Source organism: Myotis daubentonii, chromosome 9 (assembly GCF_963259705.1).
Source record: "Myotis daubentonii chromosome 9, mMyoDau2.1, whole genome shotgun sequence".
Classification (NCBI taxonomy): domain Eukaryota; kingdom Metazoa; phylum Chordata; class Mammalia; order Chiroptera; family Vespertilionidae; genus Myotis; species Myotis daubentonii.
In genome coordinates this window covers 14868896-14894510 of record NC_081848.1, presented here as the reverse complement: position 1 = coordinate 14894510, position 25615 = coordinate 14868896, and the positions used below count along the sequence as shown (strand labels likewise).

Genomic DNA, 25615 nt, shown 5'->3' with positions numbered 1-25615 from the left:
TATGAGAGAACATGAGCACATAAACACTTCTTTTTGACATCTTATTCAAATGTGTTTTGAGTCTATTTTCCCCTAATTTTATATGGATAGAACATTTTACTTTGCAAGTTTTATAAAAGAAACATCTTTTTTTACAAAGTATTAGAAGAAACATACCCTGAAATAGTCATTAAAATTCTGTCTCTAATTAATCTGTATTGCATTGTCAGTTTAAAAGCAACAAGACTTGTTTTCTGAAAAATTTCTTCTTGTTCTGGGTGAATGGCTTGCACAGGACAAGTTTAAGATCACTCTTAACCTTAACACCCACTGCAGCCTTCTGTGGTCATGAGTCAGAAGGTAGAGACAGATCTGTATCCCAGTTTTCTCATGATCTAACCACATTTGAAAAGGTTGCAATTATTCAGGCAACATACGTTTAATGCTATTAAATTCAATATTCAGCATGATACTGCCAACATATAAGTTTTCAATATCCCCTGTTTTGGTCAGCCAACAAATATTTATGAGCAATGTACTGGATGACAAAGTAAAGTCCCCACTTCTATGGGGGTTAAATTCCAATGCCAGGAAGCAAGGTAAAACTCAATGTGATAAAACTACTAGATTTTCCTTTCTATCACCCATAAAGTACGATCCACATAGTTTTGTATAATCACCTACAGTAAAGTCTGAGGACCACTAAGTTAGATAAAAAGAGGGAAGAAAAGGAAAACCATTATGTACATATTAGGATATTTCAACCTTTAAGATTAATTTGTTAACTTCTGAACAAATAGGATATGGGTCAAGTATTCTAAAAGCATCCCGATTACCTACAGCAGCGGTTCTCAACATGTGGGTCGCGACCCCTTTGGCGATCGAAAGACCCTTTCACAGGGGTCGCCTAAGACCATCCTCATATCAGATATTTACATTACAATTCATAACAGTAGCAACATTACAGTTATGAAGTAGCAACGAAAATAATTTTATGGTTGGGTCACAACATGAGGAACTGTATTTTAAAGAGCCAGAAGGTTGAGAACCACTGACCTACAGAGTTTAATACATTCTATTTTAATATCAGGGATATATAACCTTAATATAAGTTAATGGATCTGTCTGAAATTGGGATGAACAAATAAGATGGGGATGGAGAGGAGCAACAGCTTTTGAGAGCACTGGGTGTGTTGGGTACACCCAGTTTAGCAGAAATTTAAATGCACATGATACAACTCCCATTGTATTCTAAGGACCCTGTAATTGACATAGCAATGGCATGTAAATGTTTATTTTAAGAATAAATATAACTGTATTTCATTGATTCTTTCAATAAACATTTATGAGTATTTACTATGTACCAGCTATGAAAAAACTCCATTGCTGCTCTCAAGGAGTTTAACAATGAGAGGAAGAATCACTAAGTACTATAGGAAAATAATGTACAAAAAATATAGTGGAATAGAAAGAAAAACATGTCTACATCTGCCTGAAGGCTGTAGGAAAGGCTTAAAAAAGAAACAGTGCTATCCCTAGCTGGTTTGGCTCAGTGGATAGAGTGTCAGCCTGAAGACTGAGGGGTCCTGGGTTCGATTCTGGTCAAGGGCACATGCCTGGGTTGTGGGCTCCATCCCCCGTGGGGGGTGTGCAGGAGGCAGCCAATCAATGATTCTCTCTCATCATTGATGTTTCTATTTTAATCTCTCTTTCATCTCTGAAATGAATAAAAATATATTAAAATAAAGAGAAACAATGCTAGGAGAAAGAAGCAGTGGAGAAGAATCTTAGGCAGAGGAACACTCCTGCAAAAGTAAAGTAGTAAAGGAGAATATAGTATGTGGTATGTTTAACGGGTCTCCGTGGACTGGAAATGGTATATTGTTTCATAATATTTCACTCATAAGAAAAAATTGATTTCTGGGATTCTGGTGAGGAAATTAACAATACTCTGTATCTACCAATGGTTATGCAACCAAATGTTCTGTTTCTTAAAGTATCTACTACAAAATGGAAGTAATTGTAGATGAGGAGAACAATTTCATGAGAAAAGTGTTTACCTGCAATTTCTGCTTTAACTTTTAAGATTCACAAATGGGCACAGTCTTGACTGCCTCGGAAATGAGGGGACAGTATGGTCTGATGTTTAAGTGTCAAGGCTTTAGAGTGCTGTAAAGTAGATTCAAGTCTGGGCTCTGCCATAAATTAGCTATGTGATCTGGGAAAGTTGCATAAGCTTCCTAAGCCTCAATTTCCTTATCTAAAAAAATGAAAATAATACACATTACCTCTCAGTGCTGTTTGTGAGTATTAAAGCAATGATACAGGCAAAGCCTAAACTTAATCACAGTATTTGCAACATAGTAAGCAGTCGATGAATGAAATTACTACTATGATTTACATTAGCTGTGGAAATCATACCCCAAACTAATGTTGCTATTACAATTTCTATTCTAGACACACACAAAAAGATATTCTTCACAAAATCTTTTGCTATTTTAACCTTGATGCTATTGAAACTTTCAATATTACTTGGGTTACAGTTTTCAGTATGTGTTGAGGACTGGGAACAGTATTAATATTTTTTTTTTGTTATTTTTATATGTGGCACCTTGAATAAAATAAATCTAATAAAACTAAGCCACATTGAGTGCTCTTTGGCATTTTCTATATTGTTATATGGGGGGTGAAAGTAGAATGAAAAATCACCCAAAGACCTGGGGTCTAGCCCAGTTTTGCTGTTATTGAACTGTAAGACCTTGGAAGAATCATCTATTCATCAAAGAGTCTTCATTTCCTCGCATACTGAAACATTATTTGGAATGTAACAGTGTTCTCTTGAAAAGTTTGTACTCCAGTCACAGTTTAATGAGCACAGAGTTTCAGTCCAGGATAATGAGAAGGTTCTGGAAATGGGTGGTAGTTGTTGTGCAACAATGTGACTATAATTAATGCCAATTAAATATACTTTAAGATGGTTAAAATAGTAAATTTTATGCTATGTATTTTTTATCCAATAAAATATTTAAAAAATGTAAGTCTGTGTTCTGTATCTCTCCCTTTATTTCCTTTTTTCTTTCTTTCTTCCTCTTACATCATTTTAGAAAAATCTTTATTAGAGCCAGGGAACAAATATAAATTCAGAATTTATTTTTTTAGAATCTAATTTTTGTAGTAAACTCTGTATTGTGGGACATTACACCTAGGAATATTACTTCCTTGGTTCAAAATTTCCAACCAGAGCTAGCTATTCAAAACCTCTCAAATATAGCCGGCTAACATCCAATTGCTTTACATTTACATACCCAACAATGGGAGGATAATTTCTGTAAAGAAAGTTGGACAACTGAAATGATTTTATGCTCTTATTTCCATCAGGTTCTGTATCTCTTTAAGCAATTCATTCACCCACTCATTCATTCATTCATTCAAATATTTATTTATTAAGTGCTTATTATGAAGCAAGCATTGGGACAAGGACGCAAAGGAGAACACGACATAGAGCTGAGTGGGAAAGACAGATACTATCCAAATAAGTGCTGTAAACTATCAGAAGCTTTAACAGGAGACTGGAATAGCAGTTATAAAAGCAGGAGTCCACTGTGTCTGAGAGGGTCAGAAAAACAAAGGGAGAATTCAATAAGCTGAGTCTTAAAGGCACAGCCTGTATGCACATGAAGATGATATCATGAGCGGCGTTATCCCTTTAAATCTTCATGACTAGAGAAGGCCAATTCTCTGAAAGGCAACACTGAAAGTACCTCTTAAATAATCCAAGATGGTTAAAAATTCAAATTTCATAATCCACTTCTTCTTCATAAAGGGGGGGAGGGAGGAGGAGAGAAAGAAAGAAACCACTACAATAATCCTCAAGCAAAACAAACAAACAATAGAATCACCAAAAAATAAAGTACTGTTGATTTAAAAAAATAAAAAAAAGAATCTAAAGGAATTCTGGTGCGTGCATAAAAATATTCTTTTCACTTGATTCTGATATTGTCACCTACCTCCGCCCTCATCCTGAGAATCCCTAGGCAGAAAAGAAAAGGCACTGCCATGAAGAAGTAGGAATGCTAGTTCTCAATGTACTGTGACCACAACAGGAACAGTAAAAAAAAAAAAAGAGGTGGGAACTGTGGCAATGTCACTGCTGAGGGATTCCAATGCCTGGAGCATGTTGTGACATAAGGTTCCATTGGCAGGAGAAACTCCCAGGCCCTAGAACTTCTACAGCTTCCAGAGACCCCAGCCCCTTGGACTAGAAGGAGAGATGGGCAGCACTCCTCCCTCTCATGAGATGACTTCTCACACTGACAGTAGTTACTTTACCTGAGAGCAATTTGCCAAAACAAAAGTAGGAGCAGTGTGCAGCTAGTTGGACACCCTGACTTTGAAAGAGGCTAGATGAGGACACAGGGACACAGAGACACACAGGGAGAAGAAGGCCATGTGGAGCTGGAGGCAGAGATCTGAGGGCTGCATTTACAGGCCAAGGAACACCAAGGATGACCACAGTCACCAAAAGCCAGGAAAGCCAGGAAGGATTCCTCCCTGGAGCCTTCAGGGGAAGCATGGCGTCGGCGATGACACCTGGATTGTGGACTTCTAGCCACCACAACTGTGTAAGAATACATTTTTGTTACTGTTTTTAAAAACAATAACAACAACACTAAACCTACTTGTGTTTTCATTGCTAAAAAGCACATCATCTACAAGGAAAGGAAGGAGAGCATAATGGGTCTTATTTTAGTACTAAAACAAAGTACTTGAGCAGTTTGCTTAGAGAACCAAATGGCTCATTTAGAGCACCGTTAAATATATCAGAGTCACTAAAATAAAAATCCAATAAAAACCAGACAGGAAGAAATCAAGTTAAAATGTACAACTAGCCAAAACCGGTTTGGCTCAGTGGATAGAGCGTCGGCCTGCGGACTGAAGGGTCCCAGGTTCGATTCCGGTCAAGGGCATGTACCTGGGTTGCGGGCACATCCCCAGTAGGAGATGTGCAGGAGGCAGCTGATCGATGTTTCTCTCTCATCGATGTTTCTAACTATCTCTCTCCCTTCCTCTCTGTAAAAAATCAATAAAATATATTTAAAAAAAAATGTACAACTATAAAACTTCAACATTTTAACCCTTTTCGGTCCAACGTGGAGGCTGACTCGACAGACCAGGCGCTAGGAGCAGGTCCAACGTCAAGGCTGAGGTCGACACCGCAAACCAGTTCAACATTCAATCCCATCAATTAATTTGGACCAGACTGTTTGAATTCCAAAAATAAAATTGGACCGCAAAGGGTTAATGTATGACATAATCTTAGCTATCTTAATATCATTTTCCCAGACCTAAAAAATAAGAATCATAAGCATCATCTGGAATATATTCAAAGTAATGCTTAATTTTCTAGTGTTAAAGTGCCTCTAAGCTGTTTCCTACTCTGCTCCTTTATACTTAACATTCAGTTTTATCAGCCTTATATTCTACTTTCTTTTCAAAAACAGCATAGCACTAAGATATTTCTCGGATGTATTTCCTCAAGTTTCAGTACTGTTGCTCCTTTCTTTACATTTCTGCAAAGTCCTTCCAGGCATCAGAGGCTGGTATAGGCCTTTGTGAGCATCAAAGTAATATGAGGAAATCTGGCTGAATAATGAAGTGAAGCTATCAGTCCAGGATTATGTAACATCCCGAAATCCAAAAAACAATGTGGTCTATTGATCTCTGCTAAAACTACTTTTTTCAGATTTCACTTTAAAATGTCTAAGTTACAAGAACACACAACATCCTGTCAATTAAGTAAAAGTCCATTGAGTAGTTCAAATATTTCTCTGCTTGTTTTGATACCCAAAAGACCTCTATCTCCCAAATCACTACATGTTGGGTATCCAGAAAACCTTAAGATTTTTCAACTTCATGTCTCTCTCCTACTCCTAACAATGCATACAACATATTCTACGCAGATCTTAGATCTGTCTTTTAACAGAAAGTTGCATCTGATTACTGTGAGGTGTGTTCCAACTTTATTTTAGTGTACTCAGACTTTAAAGCAATTTTCTTAGGAATATTTTCTATGTAAGGAAAGAGATTACCAACCATCATTTATAAAATTTCTTGGAAATATAGAAAATTACATTAACTTTCATTCAAACACGTTTTCCAATTAAAAAAATATTCTGTATCATATGTTCTTCTTAATGAACACACTTGCTGACAGAAGCACAAAACAGGCAGAAAGAAAGCTATGTGCGTCCCTTTCTCACACTTTCAGTTTCTATATACTAATTTCTTAAAATATCTATAAAAAGGTAATACTAAAGCACCATTTGGAATAGTTGTAGGTTCACTGCTCTAGAATGAAGCTGACCAAAGGCCTCAGAAGGCACAGCATCAAACACAAAATGATTATGTTTAAACATATTAAATGGAGGAAAAAGTTTACTCTAAAACTACCATATCCATTAGTTAAAGCGCACACACATAAACAACAGGAAACCTGATCATTCACATCATATATTCTTCTTAGAGATGACAGAACTGTGGGCCATCACCGCTTTTCAGAGTCCCTCCAAATAACATCTTCTGGGTCTGTTTCCAAGGAGCACCTGAAAAGCCATGAAGGCTTTCATGCCCTGTCACTTTCATTTGCAAAGAAACTCAGTGTAAAAAGGCTAATTCTGGGATCCGTCAGTAGGCCTGAATCTGTCAGTAGGCTGCAGTCCTTAGTGTCTCAGGGAACACCTGAGTCTTGGCTACTACCCAGGCACTCATCCCTTTGTTAACATCCCTCTTTCTGAGGGCTGCCATCTCTGAGCCCTCAGACAAGGCTGTGAACTGGAGGCAGCTCGACCATTCAGAGTGATGCTAAAACACAGCCTTTGTCACTGAAAGCTCCCGACTGAGCAGCAAAGCCAGTCAGCTACAGAGCCTCTTACTGTTCCCAGTATGGACCTTGGTGGTTATACAGAAGGAAATGAGTTGTCCTTTTGACAATAAATTCCTCCTCCTTTCTTAAACTTCAGATAACAAACAAACATGACAAATATGGGACAGGGTGATGTGTAAAGGGATGGCCTTGGCTGGGGGAGTTCATATTAGGTATCTGCTGCAAAGGAAAAAGCAAACTCTGCTAGCCTTTTCACTTTCTGTCTGTATATTTCCCAGCTGGCACAGTATCAAAACCAAATACATTTGAATTTATGAGGAAACAAACGAAGAAGCAGAAGAGGCCAGCTCAAGGGAAAGAGCAATTTCTTACAGCTTAAACACTATGAAAAATCAAGAATACAGTATCAAAAATTATAACAATAAAGCATATTTAGTAACATACACAAATATGCATGAATTCACACAAAGGAAATAGAGTAACAGAGATTTCTTCTGGTCTAGAGTTTAATTTTCATTTTACAATTTTATATGCAGAAATGAGAGCTTCTTAGTGAAATGAATCGGTATGTTCTTATGTGAACATGCAATATTCATAAATATCAAATGCTTTCATTAGATTTAAGATTTCCTTCTTAAATTTAAATTTTCCCACTATAGCCCTAAGATCTAATTTCCATGCCATGACAGTTCATGTCTGCATTTTAAGCTTGTGCAGAATCCACCACCTGATTTAGCAGTCAGGCTGCACACGCTGTAGCTTCGTTCTCGGGCACCTTTGAAGACAGAGTGATATTTAACATGGAATATAAGCGGGCTTTTCATCTCCCACTGTGCAGTAATTGTTTCCCACTTCAGAACTATAACATGAGCCATCATCTCTGACTTGCTCTCTAAATGCTATGGCCAGCATGAAAAAAAATAACAAAGGACATTATGGTCTTACTCAAGGGAGTCAGATCTATGCTGACTGCCAAGGAGAAATCATGGCCAGTCAGGCACAGCACAAAGGGAGCATGAGAAATGACATACGTTACTGGGCCTGCTTCTAGGAAATCATTTTTCCTAAATGTCCTTGGAATGCAGAAGCTGAGCCTTTCTCGGTGTCTAACACACCAGATAAAAATTACTGCTGCACATGACTGGCGTTTACTATTGTACATATATACTTGCTGGAAATTGTTTACAGAATAAACAGTGAAGGTGGGAGATACAGAGAGAGCTTTCCCCTAGATTCTAGGAGTTGAACTGAAGCAACCAATGCTTTCAGTTATTATCATATTGGGTTCATGTAAGCTGTTTAGCAAGTCTAAAGATGATATAGTTTAAAATCCTATCAGGCCTGGCCCACAGAGTCAACCATCTGCTATATTAAACAGGCGCAATATATAATGAAAAAGAAAAAAGGCTGTGAAGTAGCAGGGCAAAGGCCAATCAACAAATTATCTTGGGCATTTTCGTCCCACATCAGAGGAAACAAATTAATATGAGAAAGTGACACAGGCTACACAGACTCCAATCCAATTTGACTGTCATGATGTATAAATAAACATAAAAGGCAGATGGAAAAGAAGAGTATTTAAATTCCATTCAGTGTTACAAACACTTTCTCATGAAAATATAAACCCTTACCTTTGCTTGCCTCTTATTGGCCTCTCTTCTGGCTTCCCTTTCTTTCAATCTTTTCTCCTACAAGAAGAGGGGGGAAATGAGTGATATACTTCCAACTATTAGGTGTAAATCAGACTGCACATTCATAACAGTTTTTATTAAATCAAATGATTACTGAATAAATATTTATGAGATTGGCATACATATTCGTAATCATTAAGTATGTGTCAAACAGAACTAGAATCAAATCCCATTTCTACCACTTACTATGCAATTTTCAGCATCTTATTTATATTTTCTAACTCTCATTTTCTCATCTAAACATGGAAACAGAAGCACATATTTCATAAAACTGGTATAAGAATTATGTAAAATAACATACATAAGTATTTAGCACAATTAGGGATATGTGACTGGTACACAATCAATGTTAGCTATTAGAATAAAAAGAAGGAAAAAATGCAATATTGACTATTTCGCTTTCCCTTTATCTAAACAGAATTTATAAGGATATGAATCCTCATCTCTGGAGTTCTTAGAAAAGTGGTAATATTTCCCCAAACAAAAAACAATAAAAGATTGTTCTCATAAAGCATGTTATTTCATTGAATTGCCCTGTAATTTCCTCATTAGTTTTTCAATGATTATAAACTTGTCAGAAAATGCAACACTAACTTTTTTAAAATAAGAAAAAATAAATATGCACAATATTAAAATCCATAGCAACAAACTGACCCATCTAAAGTTGAAAAGAATTTTGTTTTAAATAAAAACCTCTTTTCCTCTTCAAGAATAAAGTGTTAACATAATAAAGACTATTTTCAATCCGAAGTGCACAGCTAACAATTTATATATTTTTTAAAATTTTCTTTTCATGAAGTAATATGAAACTGCAAGCATGATTCACTATTATATTAAACAGCTGTTAACATGAGAATTAACAAGTTTTCCTAATCTGAATACACCATCATATCTGCTTTACTATTCATGGCTTTCTCCAGATTCAAAAGCCAATTCTAACACACACTCTGAACAGACCTGAGGTTGCTCTGCTGCTTACAGCACTGAGAAGGACAGACAATTGCTACTAACCACCTTATCTAGGTTTATAGACTCCTTTACGACAAAGTGAGAACATAAATGTTGAAGGTCTCAAAGAAGAGGAGCTTAGAGATTAACTTTCTATAGTTTCAGACTGCACAGCAGAAAATCTAAATTCTAAGCGAAACTAACAAGAATTCAAATTCAAACAGCAACAGTGAATGTGTCACACCCCTAATGCATAATGTTAAATTATGACTTTCTGTGATTATTATTCTTTTTCTACCCCAGTTTTGGAGAAAATGGGTGTTATTTTGACTTCCAAATAAAACATACAACTAAAAGGGTAGGTAAAACTTAAAACAATGTGCAATTATTTATACAGAGGAACATTCTAAAGATTACTTGAAAGTTCCAGGACCAACGTTGGAGGAAAAGGAAAGATGAAGAAACAAAAACCCAGATGCTGACTTTTTCAAAGAGCTTACTTAGAAAGTGACAGAGACTGATCTCAAATCTGGATCTTTGTATGCCAAGTCTAGTGTTTTTTTCTAAAAATTCTAGTAAATATTAAAAAGCTGGGGTTTAAAAACTTTAACAGATGTGACTTTAATAACAAAAGAAAATAAGACCTAGAATTATTTGAACAAACAGCCAATTAATGCAATCCTATATAATAAAGAGGTGATATGCAAATTAACCCTCATGCCCTCACAAGATGGCTGCCTATGACCAGGCTGGCAGAAGAGTTAGTGAGGGACGACCAAACAACTGAACAAGCAGGCTGCATGGGGCAACCAGGCCAGCAGGGGGGGTAGTGAGGGACGACCAAACGACTGAACAAGCAGGCTGTGGGGGGAAGGGGTAGTTAACAGCGACCAGGCCAGCTAGATGGGGGGTGCAGTTGGGGACGACTGGCGGGCAGGGGGAGGGGGGCAGTTGGGAGCGATTAGGATGGCAGGGGGCGCAGTGAGGGGTGACTAGGCCGGCAGTGGGGGGCAGTTAGGGGTGACCAGGCAGGCAGGTAGGTGAGCAATTACGAGCCAGCAGTCCAGGATTATGAGAGGGATGTCCGAGGGGTCCCGGATTAGAGAGGGTGCAGGTTGGATTGAGGGGACTCCCCCTGCCCTCCGTGCACAAATTTTGTGTACCGGGCCTCTAGTAGTTATTACAATACTCTATCCCTGAACTGGTTCTTTAAAGAGCTTATGAGTAAAGTAAAGTCAAATCGTCTCAATCTTTCCTCAATTTATAGAAGAAAAAAAGGTAATGGATGGCAGTTTCTAAACATTTGCACCCAAATTTTCCATTAACATTGGTATCAATTACTGATTTTCTATAAACATTAACAGACAAAAAAAAGGAAGTAGCAAAATACTAAAGAAAAGAATTAAAAACAATTGATCATAATTATGCTTAGTTTGAGAGATGGCTTTAGTTTGTGGATGCATGTATTTGTAATTTTATCTCTTCTCTTTCACATATACACAATTTTATTCTATCTTCTACCAAAAAAAATAATAATAATTCTTATGTCTTAGGAGATAAAATTAAGCAGAGCAGTGTTCTATGTCCTTCTACAAAGACCACAATGACTTTCAAGCGTTGCGCTGCTTAAACTAATTTTAAAACTATAGCAATAAAAGAACATCAAATAACTGGAAATAATAAGTTGTACTTTTATAAGAATACTAGGGGCCCAGTGCACGAATTCATGCACCTTGAAAGGAACTATGGGCTGCGAGGCTTTGGTAGGCACAGGGGTAGGTCTCGGCCCATCCTCCACACCCTCACCTGGCCCCTCCCGCTGTGGCCTCTGGTCCCTGGTCTGCTGGCAGCCCCACTCCCAGTGCTGCCACTCCCGCATGCTGACGGCACTGGCCCCGGCTTGCACCTGCTGACAGCACGGAGCGATTGGGGCTGGCACCAGCGGTGGGTGTGAGTGGGGCCGGCACCATCAGCAGCTGTGAGCAGTGTTGCTGTCCTGATCACCCCTCAGGAACAGGGGGAGGAGGAGAAGCCCTCAGGGGCGATCAGGGCCAGCAGCTGCCATTTGCATCTAGTGATGGCGCCAAGTAATCAGTACTGGCACCATGCACCAGCAGCGAGTGCGAGTAGGGCTGGCACTGGCAGCGGGTGCGAGCGGGGTCAGCGCTGATAGTGGGTACGAGCAGCAGCTCCAGTGCTGGCAGTGGGTGCAAGCAGGGCCAGCACTGTCAGCAGGTGTGAATGCCGGGTGGGACTGCGGTGTGCAGAAGCAAAGAATTTTCAGTAACCACCAGAGGCTCGCCACAATGACAGTGACTGGCACCTCGCCTTGGTCTGGCACCCCTGCTCACCTGCTCAACCATCCTGCCATGGCCAACTCCTGCCATGTTCTGCACATGCCCCCTGGTGGTCAGCACATGTCACAGCAACCGGTTGTTTGGTTGTTCCGGTTGTTATGCTGTTCATTCTGTTTGCATATTGGCCTTTTATTATATAGAATATCTGCCCATTAGCACATTATTACTACTGTTATTTTCTTACTAACAGTAATAGCTCTGAATTATTAAGTATCACCAGTGTGGTAGGCCTTTTACATATATTTTTAAATCTGTTAACAAAACTTTGAGCACTGGTCGGTGTGTTCAATGGTTAGAGCGCTGGCCCTGGCACCAAAGGGTCTCGGGTTCAATTTCTGGTCAAGAGCACATACCTGGGTTACAGATTCAATCTCCAGCCCTAGTCAGGTGCACGTGGGAGGCAATCAATCAATCTGTATCTCTCACATTGATGTGTCTCTCTAACACATATTCTTTCTTTCCTTCTTTCTCTCTTTGTCTCTGCCTGTCTCTCTCTCTCCACCACCCCTCCCTTCCACTCACTCTAAAAACAAATCAATGGAGCCTGGTCAATGTGGTTCAGTGATTGAGCATCAACCTATGAACCAGCAGGTCACAGTTCGATTCCTGGTCAGCACATGTTAGGGTTGCAGAGAGCCACATGTGGCTCACGAGCCGCAGTTTGCCGAGCCGCAGTTTACCAACCACTGATCTAGCCAATTTAATCACAGCACACAAAAAATTATATTGACAATTTTTCACTACTACTAAACTCCATTGTTAATTATTATACTCAGTGAAGGATATTTCAAATTTCAGATTTCAATTGGCTATCAGAATTCAGATATGCATGCCAATGGGACAATTTTTTTTTTTTTTTTGGACAGATCAGAGATATCCATGAAACTCAAGAGCAAGAAAAAAAAAAAACTTAATACTGGGCGAAACAAAATTAGAAAAATGTACATTATCTTTAAAAGCCATGTTAACACTCTGAAAAAAGGCAAGAGTAAAAAGTAGTCTTTAAACAGATAACAGAAAAGTAGAATTATGATAATCCAAAATTTGCGAAATGAATATTGGGAAGAAACTATGATTTTTTCCCTATATTATGGCAGGAAAATTTATTTTCAAAAAGTATGCATATGAATTATAGCTGCTATACTGATAAAAGGTTGGAGTACAATTACTTGAGATGAAAATATAGTTGAACTTTTTTAGATTCAATAACTGAGGTTTCCTCCTACCCACCTTAATTTTATGTAGTTCAAATACTTGAAATCCTTCAGTTTTCTATTTCATTCTTGAGGTTAGATTAGTACCAAAAGCTATTTTATGCCACACAAAAAGAAGGCAACATTTTATCTTTAGTCCTGCCATGCTTCAAATGATTAAGTATAAGAAGAGCATGAAATTCAATAATAAAATCAAAATTACACAGGATAGGAGAACAGAAAAATCACATTTCAAGGTACAAAATACTCCCTTTATAGATGTTATTGTACTTCTTTTGACGTCTCAAATACTATAGTCCTTACCTTCAAGAAAAGAAAGTGCCATGAAATATGACTTTCATCAGCAGTCAGGACTATCCAATCTAATAAAAGAGTAATATGCAAATTGGCTATCACTCCAACACACAAGATGGCCAACCCCATGCGGTCAAAGATGGCCAGCAGGGGAGGACAGTTGTGGGGGACCCAGGCCTGGAGGGGAGGGTAGTTGAGGAAAACCAGGCCTGCTGGGGAGGGCAGATGGGGGGGACCAGGCCTGCAGGGAAGGGCAGTTAGGGGCGACCAGGCCAGCAGGGGAGGACAGTTGGGGGCAACCAGACCTGCAAGGGAGGACAGTTAGGGGCAACTGGGCCAGCAGGGGAGGACAGTTAGGGGCAACCAGGCGTGCAAGGGAGGACAGTTAGGGACAACCAGGCCGGCGGGGAGGGCAGTTAGGGGCAATTGGGCTGGCAAGGGAGGGAAGTTAGGGGTGACTAAATTGGGCCAGCTGGAGAGGGCAGTAGGCAGAAACCAGGCCTGCAAGGGAGGACAGTTAGGGGAAACCTGACCGGCAGGGGAGGGCAGTTAGGGGCAATCAGGCCGGAAGGGGAGGGCAGTTACGGGCAACAGGCTGGCAAGGAAGGGCAGTTAGGGGTGATCCGGCCTGCAGGGGAGGGTCCTTAGGGGTAATCGAGCCAGCAGGAGAGCAGTTAGGCATCAATCAGGCTGGCAGGGGAGTGGTTAGACGGTGATCAGGCTGGCAGGCAGAAGCGGTTAGGGGCAATCAGGCAGGCAGGCAGGTGAGTGGTTGGGAGCCAGCAGTCCTGGATTGTGAGAGAAATGTCCCAGATTGAAGAGGGTGCAGGCTGGGCTGAGGGGCACACACACACACACCCATGCACGAATTTTATGCACCGGGCCTCTAGTCCTATCTAATAATAGACAAACATGGTAATTGACCATACCTTCACTAGGCCTCCCATTGGCTAATCAGGGCGATATACAAATTAACCACCAACAAAGATGGCGGCTAATTTGCATACTGCAGGCAGGGCAGGACAGCACCATCCCACCTGCCATGCCACCATCTGGGCCTGCTATCTGCGACCCAGGGCGGCAGGCGTCCGTGTGCGACCCGACCCAGGGTGGCTGGGTCGGGCAGCAGAGATCGGCCGGCCTGCCCAGGCGTCCTGTGTGCGACCCGACCCAGGGTGGTGCCCCAACCCCTGGATCGGCCCTGCCATGTGCGCGACCCGGAGAGGCGGGGCAGGCACCGAGGTATTGGGCCTGCCATTTGCCACCTGGGGAGCGGGCCTAAGTCAGCAGGTGGTTATCTCCTGAGGGGTCCCAGACTGTGAGAGGGCACAAGTGGGGCTGAGGGGCACCCCCTACCCCCCAACCTCCACCCCCCACCCCCGCCAGTGCACAAATTTTTGTGCACTGGGCCTCTAGTCAATATAATAAAGAGCCAGGGTTGTAACAACTGATTACGACTGAAGGCTTTACCAGACTGGAAGGCAACCCAGCACTGATCTGGGCCACTGCGGGCACCCTGACCCAGCACTGACTGCCTAGGGGGCTGTGGTACAGGCCTGGAGAGAGGCCTGCAGAGAGAGAAGGAGGGTCTGATCCATAGCCTCTGTGGCAGCCGTTGATCAGAACTTGCCTCTCTTTCTCTCCCAGCCTGGCCACCAGCCACGCCTCCATTTCTCTCCAGGCCTCCACTGGGGCTGCTGATCAGCCCCACCTTTCTGATTAGGCTCCGTTGACAGGTCCAGAGACGCTGACTAGCATAAAAACTGACCAATCAGAACCAAATCTGGGTCAATGGTGATGAGCCAATTGCTGCCTAGGAAGCAGAGATTTTCATGCTGACTGGCATAGAAACTGACCAAGAGTGATACAGTGGTTCTCAACCTTCTGGCCCTTTAAATACAGTTCCTCATGTTGTGACCCAACCATAAAATTATTTTCGTTGCTACTTCATAACTGTAATGTTGCTACTGTTATGAATCGTAATGTAAAAATCTGATATGCAGGATGGTCTTAGGCGACCCCTGTGAAAGGGTCGTTCGATTGCCAAAGGGGTCGCGACCCACAGGTTGAGAACCGCTGGAATAAAAGAAGAACTACAAAGATTTTTTGGCTCTGAAGATACCGCCTCCCCTCAAAAAAAAAAAGTCCTCATAGCCCTGACCGGTTTGGCTCAGTGGATAGAACGTTGGCCTGCAGACTCAAGGGTCCCAGGTTCGATTCCAGTCAAGGGCATGTGCCTTGGTTGTGGGCACATCCCCAGTAGGGGGCATGCAGGAGGCAGCTAATTGATGTTTCTCTGTCATCTTATGTTTCTAACTTTCTCTCCCTCTCCCTTCCTCTCTGTAAAAAAATCAATAAAATATATTTTTAAAAAATCCTAATAAATCTAAAACCCTCCCAGGAATTTGGAACAAAACAAGGTTCTTTGATTTGTTACCTATTCATTTAAACATCATAAAAAAATTGGTCTTCCGTATACAAATCTGTTAACAACTATAATATGGATATAAAGACAAGTAGAAAAATTTACATGGAAACACTGATTCACTAATCAATTCTTTCAAATATTTGCTGAGCAACTATGCACCAGGCTCCATCCCATGGCAGGCTCTGAGAATACAGAAATGGGCAAAACAAACTTAGTCTTTGTAGTCTATGACCACATCTTGTCAGACCCCTTAATTCCATTAGTACCAAACTCTACTCCTGCTCATTAAACCCAGTTTCAGTTATCAACCATCAATTTAACAACCACTGCCACCTCTCAAACATCATGTGCTGTTAAAAAAAAGTCTGTAGCCCTGGCTGGTACTTGTAGATGGTTGCAGCGCTTCTCAACCTGTGGGTCATGACCCCTTTGGCGGTCAAACGACCCTTTCACAGGGTTCGCCTAAAACCATACACACACACACACCCACACACACATGAAGCATTTAGTGCAGGGCCCAAGTAACTAACTGCTACCACCTGTTATTGTGAATGTTCTTTTTTTTTAAAATATATATTTTATTGATTTTTTACAGAGAGGAAGGGATAGGGAGAGAGAGTTAGAAACATAGATGACAGAGAAACATGGATCAGCTGCCTCCTGCACACCCCCTACTGGGGATGTGCCTGCAACCAAGGTACATGCCCTTGACCAGAATCGAACATGGGACCCTTCAGTCGGCAGGCCGACACTCTATCCACTGAGCCAAACCAGCTACGGCTGTTAATGTTCTTGTTATTACTATTCCTAAAATGCCTGATTACTGCTCCCCACCTTCTTGACTACCATATAGATTATGTTTAAGATACCTAGATTACATGCCAACTAAATTCTATGTCAACAAAATAGATTTTTTAAAAAGTCCCTTTACTTCTTTGCTAACGTTCTAGTACTCGTGCTACTAATAAATGGAATCCAAAGCAATGCTATGCCCTATCTGGGAACAGTCCAGTCACATCTTGAGGCATGGCTGTGTTACCAAAACACACAATCCAAAGTGGATTGAATACTCAAAGTAAATTTCAAGGGAATTAAAGAAAACTTCATAATGAATTGCTTCTCTCTACTCTCAGCTAGTATAGCAGATATTATCATCCTAAACACAAGTAATCTTTCATAACTAAGAATGATGACATACACCACAGAGCAAACTTTCACTCCATTAAATTAAAATCCTATCAGTAATGTGATCCATGACCCATCTTTCACAGTTCTAATTACCAAAAACACAATGTTTTCACGTAAAAGCAGTGTGTTTTTGCCTTTATAATTTACTAATGACTTTATATGCAAAATTGTGCTATAATTTTACTTCTGATGAACAGTTTCAAGAAGTTCAACAGGGAAAATACTAAGAGGCCTATGAAGTACAGTTACTTCTGAATTGTCAGGGGAAGCTAAAAACCAAATGGTCTCAGATGAAAACAATGCTTAATGGCTACAATGAAATAAAACTGCTAACACAAAGCAGTTGCAAAAGGGCACCCTGAAGTCCACCAGGTGTGTAGCTATGAGTTCCAGCAAACAGGCAGATAAGCTTCTACTCCCAGTGATGCTGTAATTTTTGTGTTGTTGTTTTGGGTTTTTGTTTTTGTTTGCTATAAACTAGTTAAAAATTCGTACTGCTCACTTTCTAAATCTTTAAGAGAAAGATATTTACTGGAATCACAATACAAATTACAGGGCTTTCAGAATTTGGTAGGTGAAAATATGAGTCAAGAACAGATGTAATAGCATGGAGGAAAAGAGGTAGGAATAAAAAGGGTAGCTGAATCCTACATTAGAAAGACCAAGTACTCATTCAAAACTATGGTGAGAGGCTAATTTTGAAGAGCAGGAGCAAACAACTACTTTCAAACAGAATTACTAACACTAAATTCACTTACATATTAAATATCTTATCCTTTTAAACCAAAAAAGATAATCATGAAATATTTTGAACATCTAGTCAAAATACTGAAGGAATACTTCTAAGTTTATGAAAACTTCTAAAATTGGCACAATAAATAAGAAAATAAAAATAAAATTGACACATTTTTAAAAATGTAGTATGTTTCAAATATAGAATTATATTATAGATTTTCACACAGCTTTCTTTTCACATGTACAATTAGTTCAGGCACATTCCTTATTCACAATTTTGTGTCAAAAGTTTCTTTACCTTTTCTGTCATCATGAAGTAAAGCTTATTCCTAGGCGCTAAAGTCAGTATTTCAAGTATTCTTTAGGGACATACAATTCTTCTCCATATACGTTCAAAAAAATAAATTAGAAGTGATAGCTTTAAGGGAAATATAATTACATTTGCCCAAGGTAAAATTTTATGCTAGAAGAACTAAGAATTGCCATTTTAGTAATATACTTAATTTGGAAAAAATTACAAATTCAAAACCAATATCATGTTCAGTTAGAGAAATTAAGATAATAATTAAAAATTAATCTGTGTGGTATTATTATATTTAGTTTTTGAAGTAAAAGTTAGTAACCAATAAGCAAATACTTACATATGGGTAAATAACTTTACTGATAAAATAATACCAAGAAATTAATCATATTTGTGTCAAGAAGCATTTACATTAAAATTCAATATAGAGGCCCTGGCCAGGAGCTCCATTGGTTAGAGCGTCGTCCTGATACTCCAAGGTAGTGGGTTTAATCCCTGATCAAGGCACACAGAAGAATCAACCAATGAATGCATAAACAACAAATTGAGGTTAGACACACACTCTCTCTATCTCTCTATCTCTCTCTTCACCCCTCCCTCCCTCTCATCCACTCTCCCTCCCTTTCTCTCTCTAAAATCAATAAAAAATAAAAATTTAAAAAAATTTAAAAATTGAATATAGAGAAGACTACTTTATAGTTATTCCCTTGTACTTTTTTCAGGCAACATATTTTCAACCTCCAATATGGAGGGCATGCCATGATCACTTTGTGTAAAATATACATATTTTATATAAAATAACCTTTGATTTGTTTAAAAAAAGGGGGAGGGGCCTTCATATTTCTTTTACTGCTGGCTACAATTTAAAAATAAAGTATAAAATGTTCTTATGCCCAATCTTCCCCTAGACAAATGCTCAAAGTAGACCATGAGATGAAACATAACATAACATACTGACACTCTCAGTAATATTAAAAATTTTAGTAACAAATATTAATGCCAAATTTCCATGTAAAGTACTATCCTATAAGCAGCAATGTAGGAAATGTTTAGTTCTCTCAGTAACATAAATATCCAGCAGCGGCAACCAGTATATTTCAGGTTCATTAGTGTTATTTCTGAAATGTTTTTCTCACAGTTCATTTCTATCCCTGAAGCTAACTCCAGTATCTACTTTTTCCTATTCATCAAATGCTACTGTGAAGCTGCATCAAACCTGAAGGAAATGAGAACTGCTGCTCTTTTAAAACAAATTTCTCCGGGGCAATTAAATGGTTACAAGGTCAAATAGGAGTCAAAAAGTATAAGAACCCCGCTCAGGATACAGTTAATAAAGGCCTCATCAAAAGGCTTGACTGTTCTTTAATACAAAACTTAATATTACAACAGTGGTTCTTGGTTATGATGTTGTATTCCCCTGACATCATGCACTATCTCAGGAGTATGCTGCAGAAACTTCTTTAAAAATGTAAATTTCTATTTATTTCATTAATTGACTCAATTGTGTAGCAAAATGGAAATTAAGTGGCGTGAAAGGACAGCAACATCATGAGTCATCAGAATGGAATAACCCATTTCCAGGATAAGAAAAAACTGTCAAGTTTAAAGTCAATGAGGCATGTGCTTATATAGAAGCACTCCCTCTTACAAGGTTTCCTTTTTTAAATATAATAAGTTTAATTTTATATGCATTACCAAGTCATTGCAATGGGGGGAAAATGTAACCATTAAGTTGAAGCCTAACACAACACTAATGTTGCTCAAGTGGGTGAGTGGTGAAACACATTGTGGTACATCCATAACATGGAACTCTCCTCAGTAATAGAAAGAATGAAGTACTAATTCCCACAGTGACTTGGATGAATTGACAGAGAATTACCTGAGTGAAAAAAGCCAATCCCAAAAGGGTGTATACTACCTAGTTTCACTTATGCAACATTCCTGAAGTGACAAACTATAGCAATGGAGCCCATGGGATTTCTCTGCAGTACTTCTAATGACTACATATGCAATTGCAATTATCCCAAAATTAAAACTTTAATTTTAAAAAAAGCATATCTGGTGACACTCCCAGAAACCAGTCAGTATACAGAGCCTCTACCAATCGAAAGAAGAAATAGATAAAAGGACAAAATAGCCACCAAAAAAGAAGTTAGAGAAAACAATACAGTGATATGATTATTAATGAATATGTAATGAATATTTAGATATGTATAGGGACATATTAAATTTCTCTCAGTGTTAATTCATGATGGAAAAAGCTTACCCGATGCTTTGCCTTAATTTTCTTTCTATATTCTTCTTTGTCAAATTTGTCCTCTTCTTGAAGCCTTTCCTTTGCTTTATCCAAATTAATACCACCAGTGTCGTCCTCTTCCTCAGTATCCTTTGAGACAGACTTCTGCACTTGTGGCCACTGCTGAACCAACTGCAGACAGGAAAAGATTCAGTATGGGTCAGGGGACAGGGCGCGTCGGCAAAAAACCATTTCCCTTTGTATAAGGATTTTGAACCAGTGCATATGCACACTCTCTGCCTTACTACCTATATGTTTTAAACTTTCTAACAAACTTTATCATTAAAGTGAGCAAGCCACAGAAGACTGTCCCAATTGGGAGAAAACAATGCCACCATAACCCAATGAAGGCAAGACTGAAGGAAAATTTCATAAATTATTGTGGAGGAGGAGTAGTCACCTCAGGTCATTTCAAGCAGTGTTCTCAGTATGCTCTAGTCCAGTGGTCGCCAACCTTTCAGACCTCGCGGACCACTGGTTGGCAACTGCTGCATTAGTCCACTGATTTGGCTCTGAACGTGCATGGGCCACAGCCAGGCTGCCTGAGAGCCCCCTCCCACGCCTCTCTCACTATACTGGGTTGCTTTATTTTCCTTGTTTTTTTCACTAGAATTTATTTCCTTGAGGACAGTTATATGTCTTGTTCATTTATTCTCAGAGCCCAACACAGTATCTGGCACACCTTAGTTGCTCAAAATTGATCAATGGATCACATATCAGCTGGTACCACACATAAAGACTGAAATAACTAAGTGAAAAGGAGAAAATTAGTCTGGTTTCACAGGCTGCTCAGATCTGCATGACTTTACACATACAGTTTATGGCTAGGAACAAGGTGACATAAAAGTCAGAGCACTGATCTGGGAGTTGGAAGGCCTGGCTTAATATCCTCCCTTTCTCACTTAGCCCGCTGTACAATCCTGAATAAGTCACTTAATCTCTGGGCATCTGTGTCCTTGTCTGAAAAATAAGGTTTGACTCAACAATATTCCAGGCCTAACACTGCAAAAATTGTAGACAATTTAGACAAAGAATGATTCTTTTATTTTACCTACTATTGTTACCAGAGGATTTAAATAGCTGCAATTGTTTTTTAAAGACTGCTAATTAACTGGCAGGCAAGTGGAAGTTGTAGGCACACAGGCCACAGGTATTAAGGTCTCCTCTCCCTCTTATCGCCACCAGTCATTCTTCAAGATGAGATTCCTACAGTCTCAACCTTTGGCAACAAATGAGGTCACAAATGTACTGCATGAGCAGCCATGCTAGCAGTTACGAACACTGAATGAAGAAGCAGTGAAGAGAAATCAGCTATGGCAGTAAGAATGCCATCCACTGCTCTTCCCCTTTTTTGTCAGAATGAAAAGTCCATCCCTCTGTGGTTTGCACCAATAGCAGCATTTCTTTCAGAGTTTTAGGTCAGAATTTTCAATGTGGTTCACAGCTACCCAGAGCTCCTATCAATGTTTACAATGAAATTTTATAGTTAAAGATTTACATCCACCTTAGAGCCAATTGGTATAATCTGTGCAGTTACTTATTAACACAGTAAGGAACCTCTTTATGCTAGCAGCACTAATCCTGTTTACCCTAAGCATCTGATGTCATACAACTACAGTATGGCTTGGCCTGCTTCTCGGGTGATGACCTCTTTTTAGTAATTTCATAAATGATAAGATTTCATTACTTATCAATTATACAGGCTTCCTCTGCAACTACCAACAACTTTGAACTGCACTTCATTTTGTTAGTTTTCATATGAATCATACACCATTTCACTCCATATTATTAGTGCAAACCCAGGCTTCTGAAATAAAATTCCCTCCCCCCACCCAAACACCCAAACCTTTCTTAACTTCAAAATTAAAAGAAAATATATGTTACTCGACATAGACTGCTTAGGCATCACTTATATTAATAATGATGAAATAGCTGATGTGATATATTACAGTTGGTATAAAAAACTTATTTTATTGGGGTATCAATGATTCACTCATCCAACAAACTTTTTTGAGGGCTTACTATATGTAAAACACTGTTCTAAGTGCTGAGGACAGAGTAGTGAAAAAAGTCAACAAATACCTTCCACAGTGGAAGAAACGAACCACCACCAAATAAATACAGAATGAATTACACAGTAAGTGCTATGGGAAAAAGAACAAAAAGACAAGGCAAGAAAAATGAGATTATGTAAGTGCTGTGTGCTGTGTGCTGTGTTAGAATGAACAAGGAAACCTGTAGGCTGGTGAGTGAAACCAAGAAATAATATTCAGAAGAGCCTGCAATCACTACGAACTTCTAGCCATTACTCCTTAGGTAGTCACTCAACTTCCCAGATATCCTTCTTCTTTAGCAACAAAGATAGTATTCATTTGTAATTGAGTGACCCTTCATGAGCAATCTGCGAGTGATAACCCTCCCCTAAGCTATGGGTATATATACACTCAGACCAAGGTAATGATGAGAGGAAAGCCAGGCACCCATGTGTCTGAGATTATTTTAAAGCAGAGAAATCCTCCCCATTAGCAGGCCAGCAAGTAAGAAACATGCCAACACAACATCTAAAACTGAGGAACTGCACAGCAGAGTTTCTTTTAGAGTCCAGCAAAGCTGTGGCAAGTAGCTGTGTTACTACTTGTGCTTGTCCCCACAGAACACGTTGATGGACACCAGGACAAGAAAATCTGATCTATACAAGCAGAATTTAGGAAGCTCAAAACTAACTCTGTTGTTATCACCAAGAAGTATCTCAGTCTATTGTCAATAAAATGTTCTTGCTTCCAGGTGTAGAGTTGATGGAATTCCTTTGGTAACAGTGAAGGGAACTGCCTATCCTATTTTAGAGAAACATTTTTTCATTAGTGAGAGGCAGTTAGCAGGGCAGTTACTCTTTATGAGTTGGAACATACAGTCCTCACTTAACATCCTCACTCGTTTCTGGGATGTCAAGTAAATGGACCAATGATGAAACCAATTGGCTTATGAACAAGAGTTAAGCTGCTACATCATCTCATCAACATCATAATAAAAGGACACATTTGAGGACCTGCTGTACCTCAGAAATGAAGCATTTAAGAATCTTACCTCCCCTTCATCAGTAAACGTTATTTTCTTATTCACTTTAAAATTTCTCTTCATTACTTTTTTTGCTTCTGCGACTTTGGTCACTTTTTTCTTGACACTGGATTTAGAAGATTCTTTCTTCTGTGTGAGAATATAAAAAAACAACAACAGATGATTAAGTAAATGCTGCTTTATATTAACAATTTAACTCTGTCTGGCAATAAATACACTTTCCAAAACTGAGTACATTTACTGCGCAATGGCTAATGAGAGGCACCAAAAACAATGTCCAGAAATAAAGTCATTAAACTTATTAACTAACGACACACGCCCCCCCCCATGCTAAAGGGGATTAAGTGTAAATAAATGGAAGTTAGACATAACTTCTAAAATTTATTCTATTACTAAAACTATGTTACCCTGATAATGGAACTACATAATAATGTGATAAGTGGGCATGTAAGATAAATAAAGCTATCTTCCAGCTAAAAAAAATTGAGCACATTTTAAAAATACATCTAATTTCCAAGTGCAAACTTAAACTTTTAGGCTAGAGAAATGTTTAGTTGGGAAGCAAGATGGCTGCAATACATGGCCACTCAACATTCTTCCTGCCATTACAGTACTTTCCTAGATGAACAAGGGAAAACACCGTATGAAAACTAAGCTGGCACCAAAGGTGAGAAGGAATAAGAGGACTTTAACAGAGATACACTGATCAGCACCTAGCTAATGTCCTACAGTGGTTCTCAACCTGTGCGTCGCAAACAATGAAAATATATCCTGCATATCAGATATTTACATTACGATTCATAACAGTAGCAAAATGAAAGTTATGAAGTAGCAACGAAAAAAATTTTATGGTTGGGGGTCACCACAACATTAGGAAGGTTGAGAAAACTGTGACCTAAAACCACTAGAGCAAGATATTAAAAGTACAAAGCCACAGCTTACCTACACAAGCGAATGCTGAGTGAACTGAGATAGGAAGTTACAGATCATACCATAGCCTACTTCAATGAGTGACAAAAAATAACTCCTTTGAGAAGAATTTGGATTATTTTTCTTAAATCAAAGCCAGTAATACCAGTGGTGATGCTTAGTAAACTAATCTAAGGAAGCCTCCATTAGACAAGTAGTCAGAATGGTAGAAGTTAGGAAAATGGTGTCGTTTAAAAAATAGATTTGAATTCAAGCTTTACCATTTAGGAGCAAGTTACTTAACCTCTTGGCTTGAGGATAATAATAGTACCTATCACATAGGGTGCTGGGAGAGTTTAATAATAAATGTAAACATATAAAATATGTGTTACATAAACCTCAAATACCACTATTATATATTGATTCCATGCCACCTAAAGAAATTGTACCAACTGTATAGACACTTAATTTGCAAAATCCCAGACTTTGAGCTTCATAGTAGATTGTGGTTGTTTTTTTTTTAATTTTGTACCGCAGGGCTAGTTAGAACAGGACTGACTGATCTAGGACACAAGAATTATCAGAAGCTTCAAGATGTACATCAATTACAACTGTTACTTTATGGTAATAAATATGCACACAAAAAAAACAATTCATTCAACAAAAATATTATTGCTGATGAATACAAAAATGCTTAAAAACATAACACCATAAAATAAAAAGCAACAAATTTACTAAAATAGGCTTCTGACAAGTTGTTAATAAATTATATTTCTAGATAATGATAATAGCTATTATGAAAATCAGCTAGAACATCTGCAATAACATTATGACTTAAGTACAGGAAAATTTTGGCACTGATGGTTCTATTATGTAGGTATTACTAACACTACTTTTATATTTCTTGTTCTTAGTACATGCAAACTATAGTATCAGAGCACTTAAGAATCTGCTAGAATTTCAAATCCATAAAATGTTTATGAAAAGATTAATCTCCTCTTAAGTAACTAATTTTTATTACATCAGACAGAGACATCAATATGCTACAAACTCTATACCTACATGTGACAGGACTTCTACAGAGATTGTTTGCTTTTAGATTTCTTCTCACCATGGAACACCCCATCTCTGCCACCCCTCAGGGGGCCCATGACTGCATGAATGTTAACATCTGATGAAATAAGGCCCTAAATTGGTGTGCCTCTCCCCCAAAACCCCCGACCCACACCATGCTCTACGATACATCACTATTACTCTCCCTCATGAAATAGTGCAATCCTCATTTCCTTATTTGGCTTCTGAGAGTATGAATAAACT

The 25615-nt window shown here is 39.0% G+C and overlaps 1 protein-coding gene across 1 annotated transcript in view; it reads right to left on the bottom strand.

The window, feature by feature from the left end:
• The window catches only part of DDX10 (DEAD-box helicase 10), a 262437-nt gene that overhangs the window by 73190 nt on the left and 163632 nt on the right, over positions 1-25615 (bottom strand). Inside the window, exons 14-16 of the mRNA XM_059708004.1 lie at positions 23399-23518; positions 20285-20446; positions 8494-8550 (exon numbers count right to left, since the gene is read on the bottom strand). Of these exons, the coding sequence (XP_059563987.1) occupies positions 8494-8550; positions 20285-20446; positions 23399-23518 (339 nt within the window). The remainder of the gene's footprint in view (positions 1-8493; positions 8551-20284; positions 20447-23398; positions 23519-25615) is intronic.